Below are 23,882 nucleotides of genomic sequence, written 5' to 3'. Positions count from 1 at the left end.
TAGACTGCCACAGAAGAGAAGCCAGAAAAAAAACTATCTGGTTTTTTTCTGATCTTGACTCAAACTAAAGTCAGGAGAGATGTCTGGTAGGCTCAACTGTTGAAACAGTAAACATGAGAAGTCTGAAGGCCAAACTAGAAAGCTTTATCCGGTTCAGCCAAGGAGTCCGAGATGCACACACTTTGTGAGATTTCTCTGTAGCTTTCCCCGTGTGTGTTATCTCTGTCCATTTCTCTTAGTGATTTATTGAGTGGACGAATGTGTGTGCACCAGGCACTGTTAGAGGCACTGTGTACTGAGCAGTAAATAAGACAGGGTCCTGTTCTCATGGAACTTTCATGTTATAGGGGGAGGACAGAGGAAGAAACAAATAAAGAAGAAAGTAAGTAAGTGCCATGCACAGAATTAAAGTAAAGTGCTCTAATAGAAGAGACAGTGGAGGTTAGTATGTGGTGATTCAACATTGGATGCCAGGAAAGGCACCTCACAAGAGGGGATATAGAAAATTTTTAAATAAAATATTTTAAGAGACTTTCATTCCATATACAGTCTTCAAGGAAATGAGAAGGGAAAGCAGGAACTGGTTTGCTATTTAAAAATGAAGAAGGAGAAGGAGACTCCTCTAGGCTCTATTGGATTTTGTTGGCAGGGAATTATGACCAGTTCAGAGCATTATCTTTCATCAGCCCATCTTTAAGGATTTCAAAAGCTTAAATATAACATAGGTTACTGTAAAGTAATTAGGAAGGTTTTTTTAATAAAGTTGTAAAGGGGCGCCTGGGTGGCGCAGTCAGTTAAGCGTCCGACTTCAGCCAGGTCACGATCTCGCGGTCCGTGAGTTCGAGCCCCGCGTCGGGCTCTGGGCTGATGGCTCAGAGCCTGGAGCCTGTTTCGGATTCTGTGTCTCCCTCTCTCTCTCTGGCCCTCCCCCGTTCATGCTCTGTCTCTCTCTGTCCCAAAAATAAATAAACGTTGAAAAAAATAAATAAATAAAGTTGTAAATAGTTATATTTACATAAATATATATAATTTATAATATATATGTGTATATATGTACATATATACATATATATACATATACACACACACACACACATACACACACACACACACACACACATACATACACACAGCCCCTTTGGTAAGGGCCATACAGTTATCCAGATGATATTGTCCTTGCTCAGAATAGCTTCGGACCTTTGGATCTGTCTTTTGGAATTTGCTTCTTGAGCTGTTTTCTAGCTACTAGCAAAATAACTTTTAGTTTTAGTCTCTCTCCTTTTACTGCTCGCCTCCAGGCTTTACTGAGTTCCTCTGATTGTCTCTGTCCTTTTTTTTTTCTCCTGAGGGTCCCTGAGGACTGTTACAGTCCCAGCCTGGAGCAAAGACAGTAGTGGTGGTGGGAGAACTGATTGAGTTTGTCTATCAGTCTGGATCCAGCAGGAGAGAAAAACCACATAGCAACTTAAACAGGGAAAGTGTAATGTGAATAATTATAATCTAAACTATCACAGGAGATCAGAGTAACAGGGAATGATCAGTAAGAAATAAAAAGAGCTCTAAAGAATGTAAGGATAGCATTGGAAATGAGCGGCCCCTACTCTTAGAGGCCCCCCTGGGCTCACTGGGGAGGGCATGGCTGTAGCTCCTTGGGGGGTGGAGAAGTCACTCTGGTGCTCTGGTGGGGTACGTGCTGGAGCTCTGTCCTCTAGAACTTTTCAGAAATCCACCCTCTAGGGAGCTGGTGAAACTGTTGAGGGGAGAGGTTCCCGCCAGAGGCAAGTCTGCTGCAAAACTGCCCGGGGCAGGGGGAGGTACTGAAAAAAAACCTGCCTGTCACTGGATCCTGGTGGCCATCACACCCTGCAGAAGCCTGGCAGTGGAGAAATCCCAGTTCTTCAGGAAGCTGCTGAGTGAGCGAGCCCACCAGCCCCGGCAAGGAAAACCCCTTCCTCCCACCTGCGGGTTCTCTTCAGTGTGCTTTCCTGACAAAGCTTCACGTCGTGGCAGCTGACAGAGCAAAAATAAAGGGCACAGGTTCATTTTCGCAGAACAAGCAACTAAGGCTGAATTTGGAGCTGGAGGACCATCAAGTGACGGCCGGCAAAGCTGGGGAGACAGTCTCACAGGGAGCACTCCAGAAGTTCGACTAACTCCTGTGTGTTTGTGAATGGCCTGCCTGCTATAAGTGAAATAATGGAAAGGAACACTTGGCCAAATATTCATTGCATCATGCCCAAAGAGAGAAATAAGTAAAAATAAGAGTGTGTATGTGTGTGAGTGCGTCTGTCTCCATCCTCACGGCGTAACGGTTTTCATATAGGGGCGCAACACAGCCTTCCTGACAAGGTCTCTCCTTTTTTATGAGATTATACGCATTGTACTGCTTTGGGTTTTCAAACAGCCTTAATAGTTTCAGTTTTTAGTGAACTGACGGTCATGTGGAAGATAGTTTTTGTTGTTTTGGCTGTTTTACTTGTCCTGAAATTTTTCCTATCCGACAAAAAAGTTATCAATCTTGTATCAGTACTCTCCCCATTAAAAAAAAAATTATACTGGTCTATGAAATTTGAATCTGGGAAACATTGCACCCAGCTGAGAATGTATTAGTATGAATTGTGGCAAGTCACTATAACCCTTTTATGAAATGTATAGTTTTACATTTAGAAACCCAAACACAGATGTCACTTTATGCTCAACAGTAAGGACATAGAAACTTATAAACAGAACTTAGATAATAGCTCAGGCCACGTACTTAAGGTTCATTGTCGCTGCTTAAACTAACCAGTAATAGTATTATTATCACTGTTTTTCAGATGATGAAAATCAGATGGAGTTAAATAATTTTTTCAAGGTCCTCTAACTGCTGTATAACAGAGCCAAGATTTGAATAGGAGTCTGACTGGCTCCAAAATGTTTCAGGATTTAAATAGATGTCTGACTGCTTCCAAGAACTTTCTAGCATCTAGGGAAAGACAAAACTGAATTAAGGAGTTAGAAAAAAATGGAATTTTCACAAACTAAAAGACCAAAGCATCATATATTATGTATCTTTTCCCAGAGAAAGGAAATGTAAAAAGGGAATTCATAACTTGTTTTTAAAGCTTAAGGAGTATCATGCGTGTAGAATTCAACTAGTTTTGATTTCACCAGAGCAAATTTAAATGTGGTAGGTTGTACAGAGTGTACTAGTGCAAAGAGAAATGTATTTTGTATTGTTAACTTGCAATGGTGTATCAGGAGGGAATGCATTTGTTTCAGATTTGCCTGTAGTGGCTTTATCAAATGTGGACTGATCTGTGTCATGTAACAAGAAGTGCAGGTGTGGTGGTTGCTGACACTGTTTCACTAACTCAGTATTAGGGCCAACTTTGCTTCAATTTCCTTGGCCTTGCTCTCCTGGTTATACAATTGCTGCTACAGTTCCTGCCATTACATCTCTATTCAAGAAAGAAGAAAAAAAAGTGTGCCAGCTACATAGCACTCATTCTGTCATCTTTTCTGAAACATCCCCAACTGACTTTGGTTTTGTTCTCGTTAGCCAGCTCTGGGTCAAATGTCCTCACCCCTAGTTTCAGTGGAATTTGCGAAAGCAAGGAATAACTTTGCCATGATTGGCTTAGACCATGGGTCAGCCAGATTGGCCCCAGGACCAAATTCAGGCCACCTCTGTTGTTATTAATTGGAACACAGCCACACGCATTCATTTATACATTGTCTATGACTGGTTTCACTCTATGATGGCAAAGCTGAGTAGTTGTGATAGGGGCCATATGGCCTTTAAAGTCTAAAAATATTTGCCGTTTGTCCTTGTACCAAAAATGCTTGCTACCCCTACCTTAACCAGTCATGACCCATTGCCTGGTGTTGACCACATAGACACTGCTGCTAACTGGGCTTCCACTAAGCAAGGAAGAAGGAAGAAAAGGAATATTGGAAAAGAACCAACAGAATATGTCAAGTTACCTTGCCCAACTAATTATATACAAGACCAAAAACTATAATGTGTATCTGTTTTAAGTCACAGGGTCACTTTGAATATATAATTTTTCTGCTGTTCATTTCTTCATGAGCCAACCAAGAAAATGCAGACAGGTAGAAATTTTGCAAATGCTGTATACAGAATCGGATGATTGGCAGTGTTGTGATATATCATGAATCCAGGAAGATAATCCCTAATTTACTGACTTTTATACAGCACTGTCTAAGATATTGTCAGACTAAGTCTTAGACACACATTTCACTGATTGACACTTCCCTTTCAACTATTTATTTTAGGTTCTTGCATACACTGAAGGACTTCACGGAAAATGGATGTTCAGCGAGATACGAGCTGTCTTTTCAAGACGTTATCTTCTACAAAACACTGCTCTGGAAGTATTTATGGCAAACCGAAGTAAGGCCCCTTAAATATTATGAAATGTGCTCATATTTGGATGTTATGTATTTACATAGAATGATACGGTTTTCATTTTTCCCTGCTGTATTTCTCTCTTTGATACGCCCTCACTAAAATAAGAAGAAAAATTAGCTTGTTTGAAAATGTTAATCCTAGATTTTTCCTGGATAATGCTGTACAGAAAGCTGATTTTCCATGAAGATACATTACCTTGACAAATACATCATGAGAGGCACTTGAAAATGATTTCTAAAATTGATGGTTAGTTCTCCTGTGGTTTTCTAACTCGTGTTTTTTTCTTTTTCCCACAGCCTCGGTTATGTTCAATTTCCCCGATCAAGCAACAGTAAAAAAAGTTGTCTATAGCTTACCTCGGGTTGGCGTAGGGACCAGCTATGGTTTGCCACAAGCCAGGTAATTCTATCATATCACGCATTATGTATGGTTCGTTAACATATTTTAATCCTAGTATGACAGAAATATAAATAAGGTTATACCATTATAATTATTTTGAGAACCAAGGCATTTTCTTTCTCTGCAAGTCATTTGTAGGCAAAGAGGCTGTGAAACATCTATTTTAAGAATGACAGAATAATTAATGTATAAGTTTTATTTAACACCTATATAAATAGGAAGTAAAAAAGTTGATTGTATATCATAGCTCGCACATCATTAGGACATTTTTGCTGAAGATCTTACAAAAAACATACCAGAGCCTCATGATATTTGTGATTAATTGTTGCATGATCGCATATAAACTGTTTGTAAAAATGCTGCACATAGATGCTTCTTCATGAAAGTAATAAAACTCTTAGAATTTGTTGAGGTTAATAGTTATGAATGATGGTGTGGTTTTAACCATTTCCTAAATGTTTCACCTTGGTATTTTAAAACATAATTTTGAAATCTTATTTTATCAAAAGATACTAGTCTAAGAGAAAACATAGTAATTATGTGTATCACTAATATCAGTCAGTTTTTAGCTCCATGTAACTGAATACCTATCCAAAAGTGGCTTAAACACTAGAGTGTTTTGCTGTTTGAGCCTTACTTTATCAAAAGTCTGGAGCTAAGGAGTTTCCAGTACTGTCTCCGACGTTCAGTGATGTCAAGATCCTCAGTCGGTCTCCTGGTCACAAAATACCCACTAGTGTTCCAGATAGCACAGCTTCACACAGTTGCATTAAAATGGGAAAAAGAGGGGGCGCCTTGGTGGCACAGTCGGTTAAGCGTCCGACTTCAGCCAGGTCACGATCTCGCGCTGCGTGAGTTCGAGCCCCGCGTCAGGCTCTGGGCTGATGGCTCGGAGCCTGGAGCCTGTTTCCGATTCTGTGTCTCCCTCTCTCTCTGCCCCTCCCCCATTCATGCTCTGTCTCTCTCTGTCCCAAAAATAATAAACGTTAAAAAAAAAATTTTTTTTAAATAAATAAATAAATAAAAAATAAAATGGGAAAAAGACACAAAGGGTTTCTCCTCGAGCCTCTAGGTTTTAGGAAAGAATATATTTGTCAGAAGCCTCCTGCAATCTTTATCTTAGGTCCCTTTGGCCTAAATGGGCTCACCTTCCTGTCCTTTGAACAATCACTGCCAAAGCGAAGTGAGTTAACTGGCTTAGGCCAATCACCCTCTAGGTAAAACTCAGAGTAAACTGTACCTCTGAAGTCCTCGCCACCTCCTGCTTGAACAAAACAGGTCCCTGTTGGCCAGAAAGAAAGATACTGACTTGGGACAGACAAACAACAATGTCTTCCACATCAGTCACTCTGTCCATGAGAATTATTGCAGAGCCCAGCATGGATGGACAGGAAAACTAATCTTTGTCTATCTTCCCTTAAATAGGCTACAGACATTTAAAAGACAGGGACTGTGTCTTCTGTATCTTTTAATCTATAGCACCTAGCACAGAGCCTAATTGCTGAGATGCTTTTTAGGTGCTACTCAACTAGAATTACCTTGATTTACAAAGCATCCGTTCTCGTATTAAGCTCACAGTGTAAGACCAATTCACTGACATGTATGTACAAGCTCAGGATATTTGCTAGGAGAATGACAAGATTAAATTAAGACATTAGTGGATGATGAAGAAATACTTATGTAGAATACAGGTCAGAGGAAAAATGCATTTAATCTATCGAAAAAAAGAAAATGAGGTTAGTTTTGCAAGACTTGTTCTTACTGAATCGAAGCTGACTCATGTAATCACTGCTTCCTTTCCCAAGTGCTTACAAACTGTTCGTTTAATCGTCAATTCAAGGATTTTTCCAGGAATTGACATTAAGAACTGACAAATAGGTCTTTTTCCTTTTTGAAAATGATCTTCTGCCTCCTGACATCTTTCTCAATGATCATGATTCTTCAGAGATTACCCATACAGGTTTCTCAATGATGTGTGTAATTTCCTTCAGTACCCTCGGACTTGCCTCGACCTGGATTCATTTAAAACAACCGGAAGTTCTTTACTCTCTCCCTTACCTAGTATGAGTATTATTTCCCCTTTAACCACAGTTGGTCTCCCTTTGACTTTTGGAAGATCATCCTTCTTGATGGCAAAACTGGAAACAAAATAGATGCTTAATAGTTTTGGTTTTGCTGTTGCTTCAGACAGCCATTCTACCTTAAAACCCTTTTTTCTGGTCCTTTGGCTTGCCCCTGCCAATGGCTCAACGCATTCTTAGTTTCCTAATAGTATTCCAGAAGTCCAGTTTTAATGTATTTCCTGTGAGATATAGCCTTGGGAGCAGCAGATAGGGATGAGAGGAACACTGAATCTGGGCTTGGACCTGCCCCTTCCTGGTGGGGTAACAGTCACAGAGCCTGATACGGGAACTTAGTTGAAAGAATGAATAACACTAGGCGAGAGGAGTGACACTCTCATCTGCTATAAAATGGAGACACTATCTTTGAAAAGGGATGTTTTATGAAAGTCTTGAGATCATAAAGTGAAGGCATTTTGTAAACTGTAAACACACATACACACTATACATGTATATGGAACATGTCCGCACATAGATAAGTAGGGAGGTGGGTAGGAGGGTAGGTAAACAGATAGGTGCACCTACACCCATAAACACATGTGTGTGATATGTAAGGTCCTGTTATATTTACAGAATTCTCAAAGAGAAGGGATGATGTGTGGCTCCTACAAGTGGAAGCCTTCCAGATGACAGTATTTTGATAGAACCACGAAGGGCGTCATTCTCTGCTTTGTTTTCTTGACATTGGGTCTAACCGGTTTAAGCAGAGTTTATCAAACTCTAGGAAACTTACTCTAAACTAAACCTACAAGATTTATAAACAAAATTTTATCGGGGTGCCTCGGTGGCTCAGTCAGTTAAGCGTCCAACTTCGGCTTAGATCATGATCTCACGGTGCATGGGTTCAAGCCCTGAGTCAGGCACTGTGCTGACAGCTCAGAGCCTGGAGCCTGCTTTAGATTCTGTGTTTCCCTCTCTCTCTGCCTCTCTCTCTCTCTCTCTCTCTCTCTCTCTCTCTCTCTCTCAAAAATAAAAATAATAAAAACATTGAAAACAATTTTTATCAAATTCAAAAGCAGGTATACTGCTAGAATAATGGCCTTCACATATCACATAAGCCACTTGTTGGACAAGCCCACCAAAGAGATAACATTACAAATCAGATTGTTGCTTTGTCCTTTTAGAATGAAAGGAATATATCCTTTAAGCTAGCATAGCTTATTGAATGCCTCTTTAATTAATGAATATCCATTTACTGAGTTTTTGTTTACTGAGAACATCCCGTGTGGCAGGGACTATACTTTGTGTTTTAGTTTATAAACATTATATGCCTTCTTCTTCTTCTTCTTCTTCTTCTTCTTCTTCTTCTTCTTCTTCTTCTGGCTTGTAAACAACAAATTCTTGAAATTCTGTGAGGCTAGAAGTCTTAAGATCAAGATGCTAGCAAATTTGGTATCTGACTACAACCCATTTCCTGGTTCTTAGATGGCCATCTCGGTATGTCTTCACGTGCCAAAAGGGAGTTCTCTGTCCTTAATTCTATTTTTTTAACGTTTATTTATTTATTTTGAGAGAAAGAGAAGGTACGGTACGAGTGGTAGAGGGGCAGAGAGAGGGAGAAAATCGGAAGCAGGCTCTGTGCCACAGTGCAGAGCCTGATGCAGGGCTTGATCCCATGAACTGTGGGATCATGACCTGAGCCAAAACTGAAATTCAGAGGCTTAACCAAGTAAGCCTACCAGGCACCCTCTTTGCCCTTAATTCTTAAAACAACCACATTCCTAAAACATTGGGATTATCATCCCATTGTACAGCTAGGAAAATTTTGATTTAGATAAGTTACTTATCTTGCCCAAGTTCATAGCTCACACCCTTCATTTCTATCCTGTGACATCTGTCAAGGTTTCCCACATTGCTCATAAGAACAATACCATCACCCCTGCATAATGATTGAAAAATACCAGCAAAAACTTGCCCATATTCTGGATTCCATACTGATTACCATTGTTTGGTCAATGCATTTTTCTATTCAGATAGCACAATCAATTAACTTTGGATTCAATTAGATTATTTACTTACCAAAGATACATCTGGTTGTATCCATAAGGTTTGTGATTTTAAATGGTTGCCATGTATTGTGGTACTTAGTAGCTTTTATCTCAGAGGGCAGTTTGTCTTCATTTTATCCCCTGATTGTAAAAGCATCGTAATGTATGGGGCGCCTGGGTGGCTCAGTCGGTTAAGCGTCCGACTTTGACTCAGGTCATGATCTCACAGTCCGTGAATTTGAGCCCCACGTCAGGCTCTGTGCTGGCAGCTCAGAGCCTGGAGCCTGCTTTGGATTCTGTGCATCCCTCTCTCTGTCCCTCCCGTACTCATGCTCTGTCTCTCTCTGTCTCAAAAATAAATAAAACATTAAAAAATATATATTTTAAAAGCATCGTACTATAGCCCAAATACATACCAGCCATCCTCATTTAATATCTAAATTTGTTGTAGATGTTTTGAACAGACCTATTGATTTACTGTTTCCCATTCTTCTTCTTCATATGATTGAATTATTTAATTTTTTGGCATCACGTATCTTTTTAGCCATTTTTTCTTAGAGGATGGCCAATAATTCAAGTCATTTAGTATGTACTTATTGAGACCCCACTATATACTAAGTATTGCTAAAAGCAAATCATATAACAGTAAGTAAAACAAGGTTCCTGCTCTCAATGAGTTTATGGTGGAAAGGTGAAGCAGTAAACAGGAAAAGTTGGTCATTTTCCTAGACCTGCTGATAAGTGGCTTTTCTCAATTACTTTCCCATGCCCACATTTTTCTATTACTTTCTCTAAGAATGACATGATCACTTTCTCCCGTGATTCCCATTATTGGTACTTAGCAGGATTTGTGTGATTTTTGGTTTGGGGATATTTTTGATGGTCAGAATTATTTCCAGATCAGCAATTTTCTTCTTAAATTGTTTGGGTTCAAAATGTCAACAAAGGCATTCAACATTTTATGATATATATTGTAAAATTTTAGCAGACTTCTCTGAGCGTGCTGCAGGTAAGAATTTTAGAATAGCAAGAATGTGATTACAATAGTAATACTGTGCAAATTGGACCAAACATGTGATTATAATAGCACAATGCAAATCGGACTAAGCAAAGCTTATTAATTCTTTGATGATTCAGAGCCTATGTTAGCCTGTTGCCATGACAAAGTCAGGATCAGGGATAAAGTTTACTACATAAAATAGTTGTGTGAGTAGAAGTAAAGCTGGAGAAATTTTAAATATTGATATCAGTATGGATCAAAATCTGGAAGCACTGTAAAAATCATATTATAAGTTAATTGAAAAATGTACCGAATTACAGAATTGATGTATGAAATACATATACCATTTACCATTGCAATGAAGTGAATCATTAGACTCATATGGTTCATTTGGAGTGAGTCAAACATACATTACTAGCAAAGTTTTTTAAAAAGTTAATATTTTAAACATTGAGTTACACCTAATCATTCTTAGAATTCATAATTTGGATTTGAGTTTGAGATAACAAGTTCCTTTCCATCCTTTCCCCCCTCCTTTTCCTCAACTAATATGTATTTTAGCTCCTACTATGTACAAGACAGTGCCGATTAAGATTCTGTGCACATAGAAATATCTGACAATAATCCATGAAACAAAAATAGCCTTAAGTCCACAGTTCCCAAACTGAGCATCAGGGTACCTGGGATGTCACAGTGAACTCACAGGCTTCTGCAGGGCATCTCATGCTTTTTAAGGAAAAACAGCACCATCTGTCAGATACCGCACAAACTCTTAGCTCAAGTTAGTTCTACATTTCAACATTAGATAGCACTGTGTTCTTTTTCATGACATCTTAGCTTTGTAGAACCAGTTTTTGGGAGTTGCTATGATAAAAATTTAAAAAAAGGAGCTGAATGAAACTCAGTATAGAACAGGAGGTGTAAGGAGTGGTGTCAGATAGAACAACAAGGCTTAAGAAGCTGTGCAAAGCCCACGGTGCACACATCCCTTTACTAAGTAATTGTAGTTATTTAAGAATGAAGTAAAAATACTATTTTTATTTCAATTTATGAGTATTATATTTTCCAACAGCTACTTAGTTTTTAAGACTTATGTATTTATTATTTGGATCTAACCACCTAATAAACATGACTGTTAGGTATTTCTCTTGGCCCAGGGACAACATGAAAAAGTCCTTGACATACCAAGGGTAGCATGAATTGAAAACATTTAGGAACCTTTGTCTTAGGTTAGTGATCATTTTAGAAACTCAGTGGCTTTAGCAGACTTTTACAAATACAGGTCCCTTTCATTCCTTTTTACATAAACACAATGAACCTCAGAAAGTTCATAATTTACACAGATTGTCCCGATTTTACTGCCTTGAGCTATTCCTGTGTCCCTTCTTCTGAATTCATATGTTTTCAAAGTTCCCGGCTTGTTTTTTTACATCGTTAGAGGGATACGTACAGCGTAGGTAGAGGCTGTACTCCCACGCACACTCTTTGCGGAGGCCTGCCACAATAACACAACTGTATCCATATATAAAGTTCAGTGGCAGCCATTATTATATGAGGTTTAAATCAAATGCTTACAAGCTGGCACCTGACTACCTGCCTACATAGCTTATTAGCATGGAGTAGATTTGCAATATTGTTCACAAGCTACTTTTACTTGAGTGTAGTTTCACCTTTTTTGGTCTTGTTGACTTGTAAAATACCCATTTGCAGCCATATTATACAAAAAGGTGTTTTCATTGGATAAAGAAGATGTGGTATATATACAATGGAGTATTACCCAGCAGTCAAAAAAGAATGAAATCTTGCCATTTGCAACTATGTGGATGGAACTGGAGGGTATTATGCTAAGCGAAATTAGTCAGAGAAAGACAAATATCATATGACTTCACTCATATGAGGACTTAAAGAGACAAAACAGATGAACATAGGGGAAGGGAAGCAAAAATAATATAAAAACAGGGAGGGGAACAAAAACATAAGAGCCTCTTAAATATGGAGAACAAACAGAGGGTTCCTGGAACGGGTCGGGGTTGGGGGATGGGCTAAATGGGTAAGGGGCATTAAGGAATCTACTCCTGAAATCATTGTTGCAGTATATGCTAACTAACTTGGATGTAAATTAAAAAATAAAAAATTTTAAAAAGGTGTTTTCATATTGGTTTATTCTGAATAACTAAATGTATCTTTTCTATGGTAGAATTTTCAAAGATTGCTAATATCTGCAATTAAAATGTATTTTTTAATCTACCTAAAGATAACCCATTAATTATTTTAAGTGGATTGACACCAAACCAATGTATTAGTTAATACTGATTTTTAAAAGGCATGAGTTAAAAGAGACTATGTTTGTTATGGTTTGCTTAATTTCTAGGAGGATATCACTGGCCACCCCTCGCCAGCTTTACAAATCTTCTAACATGACTCAGCGTTGGCAAAGAAGGGAAATTTCCAACTTCGAATACTTGATGTTTCTTAATACTATAGCAGGTAAGACATCTCATTCTTTAATTTCATAATACATTTGTGTTCATCAAAAGCATTGGTAATATGACTTGATGGAATGCATTTTTTTTTCTTGGAATTCAAATACAGCATTAGAATAAATGTGGGAGCACTCACGTTAGATGTTATCAGAAATGGTACAAGCTGGCACTGAGGTTTTAGATGCATTTGTTGTTGAAGAGCCTTTTCCTTGCTCCCCTTTGCCATTTCCTTTGCTGACAGCTTTGTCTGAAGGTTTATTAGAGTCAACAAACCATTGCCAGAAAGTGTCTGGAAATAATAATGGGAAAATGTAATTTCCCTACTTTGTCATTCTCGGCAATAGCAGCTAGACAGGAGAATAACAACAGGATTCTGCCTAGTACAGATGTCACCTGGATTGTGGCATGATTGGGTTACAGGATCTTTTCTTCTTAAAATCTTCGCATAAAAATATAAAATCAGATTGCATTTCTAAATGATGAGTAACTGCCATCAACCTCAGCAGTACTGTGCCTGCAAATTAAAAGAAGGTAGTGGCTTTGTTTTCCTGTTAAATCATTGGCTGTCTGTGGTTAAACATATTTATGAGATTTAAGTGCCTCTTTCTTTTTTCCTAAATTAAGTTCCAAAAGCCCTTATTCATGTTGAATTACAAAAAGTGTACCTCTATAAATCAGGCTCTGCAAAAACTTCTTGGAATAACATGAATTGAAGTAACTATATAAACACATATGCTCCCCTTTGGTTCTTGTTCTATTATGAATGAAGGCTCAGAACCATGAATTTAGAGACATGTTCTCTGAATAATTGCTTAAAAAGGATAACTGTGTAATATTACTCTTCTTAAATCAATCACATATGTGTGAATATGGATGCTATAGGGTACACATAGTAAATATGGGTGATGCAGATATATATTAGATAGGCAAGAGAACACAATTTGTGAACAAAAGGGATAAAAAAGTTGTTGAAAATGTTTTTACATTTTAATCATTTAATACATATTGTAATGTAATGCCTTTGTGAATAGGATACTAGAGGTACAACCAAGGTCTATTACGTAAATTAAATTTTATTGTATATTGTATACACACATCTCCATCCTCTACGTGTACCTTCATGATATATTCATGATGTCTTTCATATATATAATATATATGTGTATATACATGTATATACACATATATATGTCAATATATATGTGTATATACATGTATATACACATATATATGTCAGTAAACATGATGTTTATATCTTAAAGAAACCTATTTGCTCCCTTAAAGATACAAGAAACAGGTTATACTGTTTAATTGGCACATATCGTGTCCATGTACAGATAGAGTGAACTTAAATATCTGAAATATAAAAACCTTCACTAGCATAGGCAGGTAACCGCATGATGTAGCAGAAAGAAGCTTCAGTGCCAAAGAGAAGAAGGATAGAATCTGAGGTGTGCCAACTTTGTCCTAGAGCATAGATGGAGTTTCAGGTTGTAACCCTGTCCTGGACTTTGCTCTTTCAGTAACCATATTTAATGTGTTTACATCTGTTGTATCAAGTGATACGTTTGGTCGTATATTGTCTCATTTTATACTATTTAAAAAAAATTTTGTATTCTTTTGTTTTTCTTTGGCCTTATAAAATTTCTCCCACTTTGTTAGTGACTGTAGCAATCCTGTTATTAATTCTCCTAGAGATATGTTTACATTTTTAAAAACCCTCTAAAGTATATTTTCCTTATTTTTGAAGTCAAATATGAATCAGCAGTTCTAATTACTCCTATATAAGAACTTAAGGTCAATTTACTTCTTGTTCACTGCTTATTTTTGTCAATATGATTTACTACCCGGAATCTATGTTCTTATAGAACTCATATTTTTTGGAGTCCCTATATTTTGCATATTATGAAGGATTTCAGACTCTACTAAAATTTTCTCCTTGTTAATGCAGTACATCATTTTCAGCTACATGGATCTTTACCTGATTTTTAGGATAATGTTTGGTCTCTTTACATTTTTCTGCAGTGTTTTTCCATATTCCCTGTGTTAGGCTTCTCTGTTATCTATGCTTGAGAGATCTATCAGGGCTAATTGTCTACCATATGTCATGGATGGGCATAAGATTTTTTTCCTTGGCTGTTAACTATTTGGAGCTGTTGTATATAAAACTGGAAGACAGGGTGATATACCTCACTCACAGTTCAGTTTCCAGTCGAGCTGGCATTTATATTAAACTGTTCTGCCATTCTAAGGTGGGTTTCTTGCTGTCTTTCTGGATGCAATGTGGTCTAGTTCATTGTTCTAAAGGACTCTTCTAGTCTCCATCCCTTCCCACTACATTTCACTGTCAGATACACTTCCCACAATATGGTACAGTACCGCCTATAACCACCGCCTACCCCATGCCTGTTGCTGTCTGGGAGTTTCTTTCTCTGTCAAGCTCTGGAAAGATTGCAGTCTGGATAAGATAACATTGTGTTCCCATCTGTAAGCTATACCTGAGCAATACAGACACTGTTTTTTTTCCTGGCTGGGACAGTCTTTGGGTTTCTGAGCCAGAGCATGCAGATCCTAAGGGATGTCTCAGTGTCATTCTACTCTCTTTTGAATCACTGGGGTCTGTTTTATTTGATGACATAAAGAATGTATAGACCACTGGCTTTTAAAAAAAGAATTTATTGGGCCTTTCCTTTATAATGATCATATCTAAACATTGAAGCCCGTCTGTTGTAGACGGCGGGATAAAATGAAGTATAAAATTGGGACTAGGAGCTCAGAGCACTTACAACTGGATGGGTAAATGAACTATACATAAATAAGAGAGCATTTTAAGACAGCTGATGTTAAGTGCTGAATAAGTGCTGTAAATAATAAATGCTCTGAGAGCTAAGCAGAGTGGAGGAATTTTAAAGATGTGTTTGTCTGGGGAGGAAAAAAAGAGCAGAGCTTTACAAATATTTCTGCCGGTTGGACATGTGATGTGTTCAGTGGACACGGGTATCGTATCTTGGCTCAGAGCAGAGAATATTGGAGCTATCGGTAAGAGCCAGATTGTAAAGAGCCTGATCTTAGACTCTTAAGAGGTCAGTATGGTTTTGGAGTAGAAAGGGACACAATACAGAGTTTTAGGAAAATGAAACTGATGACGATGTATGGCCTGAATCGGAAATGAGATAGCCTACAGTTAGGGAGAGCTGTTGATAGGAGTGTATTACAGGTCTCTATACGAAGCCAATGTGTTCAGTTTTTTAGGAAATAGTCGCTGAACACACACTCTGGTTCTGACACTGCAGAGGAAACTAGAGTGTGGTTTCTGCCTTTGAAAAGATGATGGCGTAGTTGGCGAAACATAGGCACACCAGCAATTCCACGAAAAAGTGATAATTATTAAAACAAGAGAACATACAAAGCCATTTGGGTCACAGAACTAGAAGGCATTACTTGTAACTAAGAGATCAGGGAAAGTTTTTCATAGGTAACACTTAAATTGAAAAGTATAATATAAGAAGTCACTGGAAAGTAAACAGAGGGCATTCCAAGAGAAAAGAAGATGTGGAGTGAAGAGTTGTATTAGAAGAGTTAAGGAGGCAGTAGGTATGGCAAAAAGAGTGGGGGGGGAGGGGAGAAGTGCATGACTCCATGTAGAGTGTCATTGTACAAAAAGGAGAAATCACTGTAATGTGCTCTAGTTTGGTGGTTGGCAGTGTCACTTGGAGACTTGTGAGAGGTGACTATTCTCAGAAGACTCCTCCGACTTACTGAATTTGAGGCCCGGGGAGTGGGCCCAGCAATCTGCATTTCAGTAAGCTTTCGAGATGGTTCTGATACATATATAGTTTGAGCACCATTGCTCTAGCCATTTAAGATCTAATTAACAGAACAATATTTGCATACAAAAACAGTTAGAATATATAAGAAATCATGCAGTTACATGCCATTAACAGTCGTTAAGAGTTTACAAAAGTGGCAGATGAGGATGAGATAGTCTGTTCAAAGGAAGCCTCGTAGAAAAGGTGGACTTTGAATTAGCTCTTAAAGGATTTTGTCTAGATAGATGATTATCCAGGCAACATGAATCTTTATACAGAAGTGGAATTGGAATGACAATTGAAAAAAAAAAAAAAAGCTATGAATGTAAATATCCTGAGGTACTTTCCTTGGATACAGTCCTGCTAATTCTTCCCTGGCCATCATCCTCAAGTTTTAAGTAGGAGTGCCATTTTGTACAGAGCACTGGCATTGAAGATTTGGGTGATGGTTTTATAGAGATGCTTCACTAAAGCCAAATTGAGTATTTGTTAGGGAAGTAATTAGAATTGCCAATGTTTCTGATTTGTGGAGGAAAATGTATCCATTCATTTCTTCTTATTGAAACATTTTTCAGAGTTCTCTATGGATCCTAGAATAAAGGCAGTTGTAAAGATGTTACATTGAGTCAGTATCACTTTACTAACATGGGTTCCACTAAATAATCATGTTGTTATGTCACATGGTTTTGAGAATGCAGTTGTTGTTCAATAAATACTTATTTAAGGCCATTGATTGAAACTTAAGATTTATCATTTCTTGAAAGGATGTTAGTGTTCTTACTGACAAATTGTATTTCATTTCCTGGGTAATCCAAAGCCAGTACATGGTTGGCTGATAGTATTACAAATGCCTTTTTTAGAACATCTCTTTAATTATTCTTAATATCAAGCTTCAGAAAAAATAAATATTTTTATTATTACTTTGTTTAGTGTTATGGTTTCTTTTGGAAATAGTTCTTTAATATTATAATTAAGAAACCATAAACAATTGTTAGCATTTATTGAGCAATTTAGAATGTTCCAAATATTTTTATAGGTACTTTATGTGTATTTACTCATTTAAATGCAACAGTAACCCTAAGAGTTAGGTTCTGTTCTTATTCCCATTTCACAAGTGAGAAAATAAAGTACAGAGAAGGTAGATAACTTGCCCAAGTCACAGAGCTAACAAGTGATAAAGTCAGAATTCTGATGTAAGTAGTTCGGCTCCACAGCTCCCTTAACAAGTTTGCTTCAAGATATTCATGGCACCATTCAATTTCCTCTCAAGTCATCAGCTTTATTCTATTGAATGCTTAAAAACCTAAACAATTAAAGACTTGCAATAATTTTATCATTTTCTTTTATATTTCATCAAAATAAGCTTTGAAAGTTTATTTGTGGCCATGAGTTTTGCAGATACTGATATTCTAGCACTAGAACCGGGCGTGGAATTATCACTTGTGATGTAGAACCTGGTATTATTTTCAGCTAAGTCTCAGATCCAGAGAAACCCTTTTTGAGACAGAGACTTGCTTGCAGGAAGTTTATTGGAAAGTACCTTTGCGATCACGTCTGTAGGGGAGTGAAGAAAGTGGAACTCAGCAGAAAGAGAAATTGAAGCCCAAGGCAGTGTGGAAAAGGCAAAGGAGACAGGAGCTAGAAGTTCAGAGTTGTCTTGCCTTGAAGCAAGGTGGCCAGGCCTTCATTACCTCCTCCACACTGCTATCACTGGATGCAAACTCCTGGGAAGGAGACAGGATCTTGCGTGAGAGGGCTTTCTTCTGATGCTGGCGACTCCTGGAGAGGGACTTGGCCGAGCACCACCAGCCACACGGTCAACACCAGCAACATGGCCACCAAGCCAGCATCCTCCAGAATACCAGTGGTTCTCAGAATCACCTGGAGGGCTTACTAAAACAAGGATCATTGGACCCCATCCCCAGAGCTTCTGACTCAGTAGCTTGAGGGTGGCGCTCAAGAATTTGCATTCCTAACAAGTTTCCAGGTGATGCTGATACCACTGGTCTAGGGCCCACACTTTGAAAACCATTGCACCACCTCTATATTCCTTAAAAGATATACCCCTTAAAGAGGGGCTACTGGGTAACTCAGTCAGTTAGGCATCTGACTTTTGACCTCTGCTCGGATCATGATCTCCCGGTTCGTATGTTCGAGGCCCTCATCAGGCTCCATGCTGACAACGTGGAGCGTGCTTGGGATTCTCTTTCTCTGCTCTCCTCCACTCTGTCTCTCTCAAAGTAAATAAAGTTAAAAAATAAATAAAAGATATACCTAAAGATAATTGTATTAATCCTCCATAGCACTCATATCTTCTATAGCACTGTCTATATCATATATTTTGGCATTTATGCTAATTTGTCCTTAGCATTTTATGTGTATATTTCATCTCTCTAATGAGATTATGAGATTGCTACAGAAAAAAAAGCAAGTTTTGCTAAGTAAATACCCATTAAATTGAACTGATTTATACTTAGGCTTTACAAGTGTTTTGCTCGATTGTGTGATCTGTTATATGAATTTACGAGAATTGCTGGATGAGAGATTCTTTAAATTTCCTGGATTAAAGAGAAGATTTACAAAATGCCTGGGTGGCTCAGTGGGTAACACTTGATCTGATTCTTGATCTCGGCTCAGGTTGTGATCTCACAGGTTTGTGAGTTCGAACCCTGCATCAGGTTTTATGCTGACAGTGTAGAGCCTGCTTGGGATTCTCTCTCTCCCTCTCTCTCTGCCTCTCTCTCTCTCAAAATAAATACATAAACTTAAAAGAATGAAAAATAAAGTAGAAAAGTTACAGGATGGGAATCTGGAAAGAAGAAACAATCTTTCTTGGCTTCACATTTTTAAAAATACAGGCTAATGTGACTTAGTAAATTTACTTTTCCTGTAAAAAAGCATTTTGGTTCCTGTGTTACACTCTCAGACTCAACCTTTTTTCTCCAAAATATTGTTTTAGCATGACATATATAATACATTTATGCCCCATTTCTTGTTCTTCATATTTTGAGGTCTGTCATACTTGGCCAATTTTGCTTTTCTCCTTTCAAGATGCTTTTAAAAATAAGATTCTGTATAAAGCATACAGCAACAGTGTCTTAGTATTAATGCATTATTAGATTTTTTAGACCCTCATGTGATACATGTATATATACATAATTGCATATAAATAAGCACACATTTTATTATATATAGGTGAGTTTTGTAAAGATACTTTACATGAAAAGTTTATCAAAAATTCTGAAAACATACTATTTTTAAAAGACACCTAAAAACTCACAGATGTTTTCATGGCCTTTATTTTGTTCTCCTTATAAATTTAATAAATATTCATTATAGAAAATTGGAAATATAAATTAACTCACTCATAAGCCTAGCCGTATATATCACATTAACCATTTTGGTGGCTTTTTTCTTTTTTCTTTTTCCATGTGTGCCTGTCTCATTGGGAACCTGCTACAAATGCAGTTTCGGATTCTATTTTTTTGATTTCATTAAATGTTCTTGGGAAGACATGATTTTTAAAACTGCATGAAAGTCCAGCTCAGGACTCTGGTATAATTTATGTAACTATTTCTGAAACACGTGGTTTTGTTTTGTCTTGTTTTGTTTTGTTTTGTTTTGTTTTCAAGGAACATTAAGTTTTGGAAGATTTATGTAGAAGAATTTTTTCTTTTCTTTTTTATTTTTTTTACATGTAGAAGAATTTTAATAATGCTTGGAGTTCAAATAAAATATGGTTTCGACCTTTAATTCCTGGAGTTGACCCGATTTCTGTTCATTGTGTTCTGAAAGATACAACCTATGCCTCATTTTATACCTTATTAGATACTACCATGAACAAGATGTTAAAACCTGGCATTCTTGCATTTAAGAAAATAGCAGAGTGATTGCTAACATAGCTTTGTCTAAATGATTCTGTTAGGTCTGAGGATTTTTCTAAAGGTTTTCGAGTTGTGTTTCATATGATCAGCTAATGAATTCAGCACAACTTCCCCAACCCCAACCTTTTTCTCCTGTTTAGCATTTTCCACTTTTTTACTCTGTGATGTACAAGCCCTCCCTGGTTAATTATGTATATATTTAGCTACTGCATGTGTTGGGCTTATTATTGTCATCTAATTAGATGTAACTTGAACTGCTTGCTTCTAGAAAAATCATTAAAAATTCTTTCCTAATGACCTAGAGATGACAAAATGTCTGTAAAGTGTGAAGAAGCAGACAAGCACAGGAACATCGCTCTTAAAGAGTGTTAATCCAGATGCTGCAATCATCTAATTAAACAATATTTTGCTGTCATTAACATTTTCACCAAGGAATTGCAGTTATAATTTCTTTGTCAGCTGTCTCTAGATCACTTTACCTTCAAAACTAAAGTGCCATATAAAAACATTAAATTGGATGGTTTAATTAAAAAGTTTTTTTCTTTAAATGAAGAAACATATCCAGTGTTTCTGAGATCTCATTTACTGTGCTTCACTTTTATTGTTTGAGTAGATTAGTGTCATAGGCTTGCAATATTTAATATTCATCTTCTAAGATAAAACCTTATGAGCATAGTTAGTAAAAAAAAAAAAATCAGCACTTACCACTGTTGGAAAAAAAAGAACCCTACCAATTACAGCATAAGGTTATTTACTAAATTTCAATTATCCTTAAAAAAGAAAAAAACCCAAAATATAAAAAACAAAAAAACAGAACAGTTGATAAGTAGGTTCCTCCAAGTGCCAGAACCTAATAGGTATTACTTTGGAAACATTTCATTTTTTTTTTAATTTAGTAAAGTCTTTTTGTTTGTTTGTTTGTTTCACTAAGGTGTTTAGTAAAATAATTAAGTAACATGCTAATTCATGAATGCAGAATCCCAAAGTACCATTTAATTATTCTTTTTCATCCATGTGATTTTTAAATACATTGTACATTTTTCATTTAAATAAAAAATATATGTTGACTATCCATATTGCAAGGCTTTTATGTGAAAATTTTTATTTAAAAAGGTTTGACTATAACTGTATAAGTACATTTATTTATAAAATTTTTTTGTATTTATTAGAATTTAAATGGTGCTATCAGCCTTTGTAATTTAAATATTGCTAAATTTTCCTAAGAATTTATTTTGAAATAACCTTCCAAAGATCATTAAAAGTGAATTACAAAACATGTTGCAGAGAGCAATTTCATAAACTGTGAGTGTTGGCATCCATCAATGTTGTGTGTGTATTTTAAAGATAATGCTTGCTTTCTTTGTTCTTTTTCCAGAAATACTATTCTATCATTTCCTATATTAGAAAGTCACTTTTATTAAAACGCTGGTATCTTCAAATATGGTCTCTATTTTTATGCTGTTTGCATTTATATGATAACATTTAAGTATTGAGTCAAGAGAAATTGGCTTTTTATTTATTTTATTTTGAGAGGTTTTTTTTTCCCCTTAGTGTATATGGTATAAAACTTTATCAGAAAATTTAAAAACAATTACGATATCTAATTTTCAACTAATTCATTTTTATGAATAATATAAATGTATGTTACATAAATAATAGCAACATTATTCTATGAAAATACACTCACTTAGTGGAAGACCTACTTTTCATTGAAACCGACAGATTTTTAAGTAGAATGGTAACCCAGAAAACGACAGAGCCTTAAATATGCCATGGGCCCAGTTAGAATCCCAGAAATAGCTCTGCTTAACCGATCTAGACTCTCTATATTCCATGTGTAGGAAAAAATATGGATAGTAATCAGGTGTCCTAGGCTAACATATACATGAGCTGTCAATAATACATTTAAAATTTTATACTTTTATACTTTGAACTTTGCAGTGATACTGGTTTGGCAGAAAATGTTCATGCACAGGACTTTAATAAAGGTTCCAAATTCTTATTTATTCTCATCAGTATTATTCTTCCCAGTAGACTTACAAACATAAAACAGGTGCATTCATTGGCCGAGCTGTCTAGCTGCACTTTTTCCTCATGGTTCACCATGTCACTCTTTCTCGTATGTAGTGCATTGCCTTTGCGTGGTCCTCATCCACCAAGAGACCATCCTGCAACTTTCCTTTTTCACTTGGCTGTTTGTTCACCTTTTAAAATTTGGTTCATTTTATGCCATTTTTATCATATGTGTATTCATTCCTTCCACAGACATTTATTGGCAAACAGTGTGTTTGAGATTAAAAATGAAACACAACCCTAGACTCTACATTCGTGAGTGTGCAGAGTAATGGGGAAGCAGACAAGTAAACGTGCATTAGGGGCAACTTACATCTGTGTGAGTGCTATGGTGGGGGAAGGTAGGGGAGCCCGAACCTGCCCCTCACCTCATTCCAGGGAAGTGCTGTCTACAGGTCACCTACGTCTGTAATACGTACCGACATCAATGCACACACCTAAAACAATATGTCATTTTTGTTGTAAAATATAGATTCACAGGTAAAATAGTCACCCAGTAAAATGTGTATGAAATGAATGAATTAGTTTGATCTGATGCTTGCAATAGCACATTTAGTTCTCCCTTGGATTATAGTTCGTTTTTTTTTTTCTATTTCACAATCACAATTACCAATTGCTGCAGGAAGTAGGTATCATTTAATGACAATTCTTGATGACAAACAAGATAACGTATGCATATCTATGTTACCGTCGTGCTATATGTGGTGTGTGCACTAAAGCATTCTGGATGAAATCCATACAAATGGATATAAATTATATTAAATCCATGTAAACCATCACCAAGTACTGGTGAAATCACTCTTTTGTATGAATTTGAATGGAAGTTTAGAAAGTTGCCCATGATCAGATTATGACATATTTTTACCTAAAAAAAAAAAAAAAACTTGTCCAACAAAAGTTTTCTTTGGCCCCTGTTTCTTTAATAGCAATTCTCTTAATTCCCTCTGCTCACATGTTATTTCAGTACCAGTTTATGAGGGCAAGCCAATGCTGTGCTTTCCCTAAACTTTCCACCTTCCCGCTGTGCTTCAGTGAAACTCGTAAGTCATTCTAGGAAAAAATAAACGGCAAACCCAACCAAAGGTCCAGCAGTTGTCCCCTAAAGTGAAATAACATAATCCATAATGTGTGGGACATCTGCCTCTGAACTTTTTCATTCTGGCTTCAGAGTACTCCCATGAGCCCTTCTCAAGTGATCCTTAGAACCCTTGGTATAAGCTCAATGTAGCATTCTGTACACTGGCAATATAATTTCTAGGTATATAGTCATTGGAGTAGAATACCGTCACATAACCTGCAAATGTACAGGTCGGCAGGAGGACCTCATCCATGATCACTTTTAGGAATCTTCACCAGCAGGGAGGGAGGGCTCTGCTCTTCAGGCCGGTCATATCGTCATCACAGCTGGCAGCGAAGCAATGGAGAAGGGAGGCGCCCGTGTGGCGGCGGGTTGTAGTGGGTCAAGACTAGGAGTGGGTCAAATCACTTCTGCTCATGTTCTATAGATTCAAACCTCTGAGTGCCATGCCCACAGCTGCCTGTGAGGAAGGTTGAGAAATGTGGTCTAGCCCAAGAAGATAAATCAATGACGATCAACAGCTAACAGTCTCTCCCACAAGCTTCTATTATGAAAAGTCATTCTAGTTACTCGTTTCTTAATTATTATTGAGTGAATTCACTTGAAACACATTGTTGCTAGAGTGCTTTTTATT

At 37.1% G+C, this 23,882-nt stretch overlaps 1 protein-coding gene across 12 annotated transcripts in view; it reads left to right on the top strand.

The window, feature by feature from the left end:
- NBEA (neurobeachin) overlaps positions 1-23,882 on the top strand; it is a 697,478-nt gene that overhangs the window by 565,119 nt on the left and 108,477 nt on the right. For all 12 annotated transcript variants that reach the window (XM_086713686.1, XM_086713662.1, XM_086713695.1 and 9 more), the window contains 3 exons: positions 4,279-4,396; positions 4,711-4,813; positions 12,293-12,408. In XM_086713686.1, the coding sequence (XP_086569812.1) occupies positions 4,279-4,396; positions 4,711-4,813; positions 12,293-12,408 (337 nt within the window). The remainder of the gene's footprint in view (positions 1-4,278; positions 4,397-4,710; positions 4,814-12,292; positions 12,409-23,882) is intronic.

This window comes from Puma concolor, chromosome A1 (genome assembly GCF_028749965.1).
Source record: "Puma concolor isolate L17-30 chromosome A1, mPumCon1.1.hap2, whole genome shotgun sequence".
Taxonomy (NCBI): domain Eukaryota; kingdom Metazoa; phylum Chordata; class Mammalia; order Carnivora; family Felidae; genus Puma; species Puma concolor.
The sequence above is the reverse complement of the archived record's forward strand: the minus strand, read 5'-3'. Positions and strand labels throughout refer to the sequence as shown.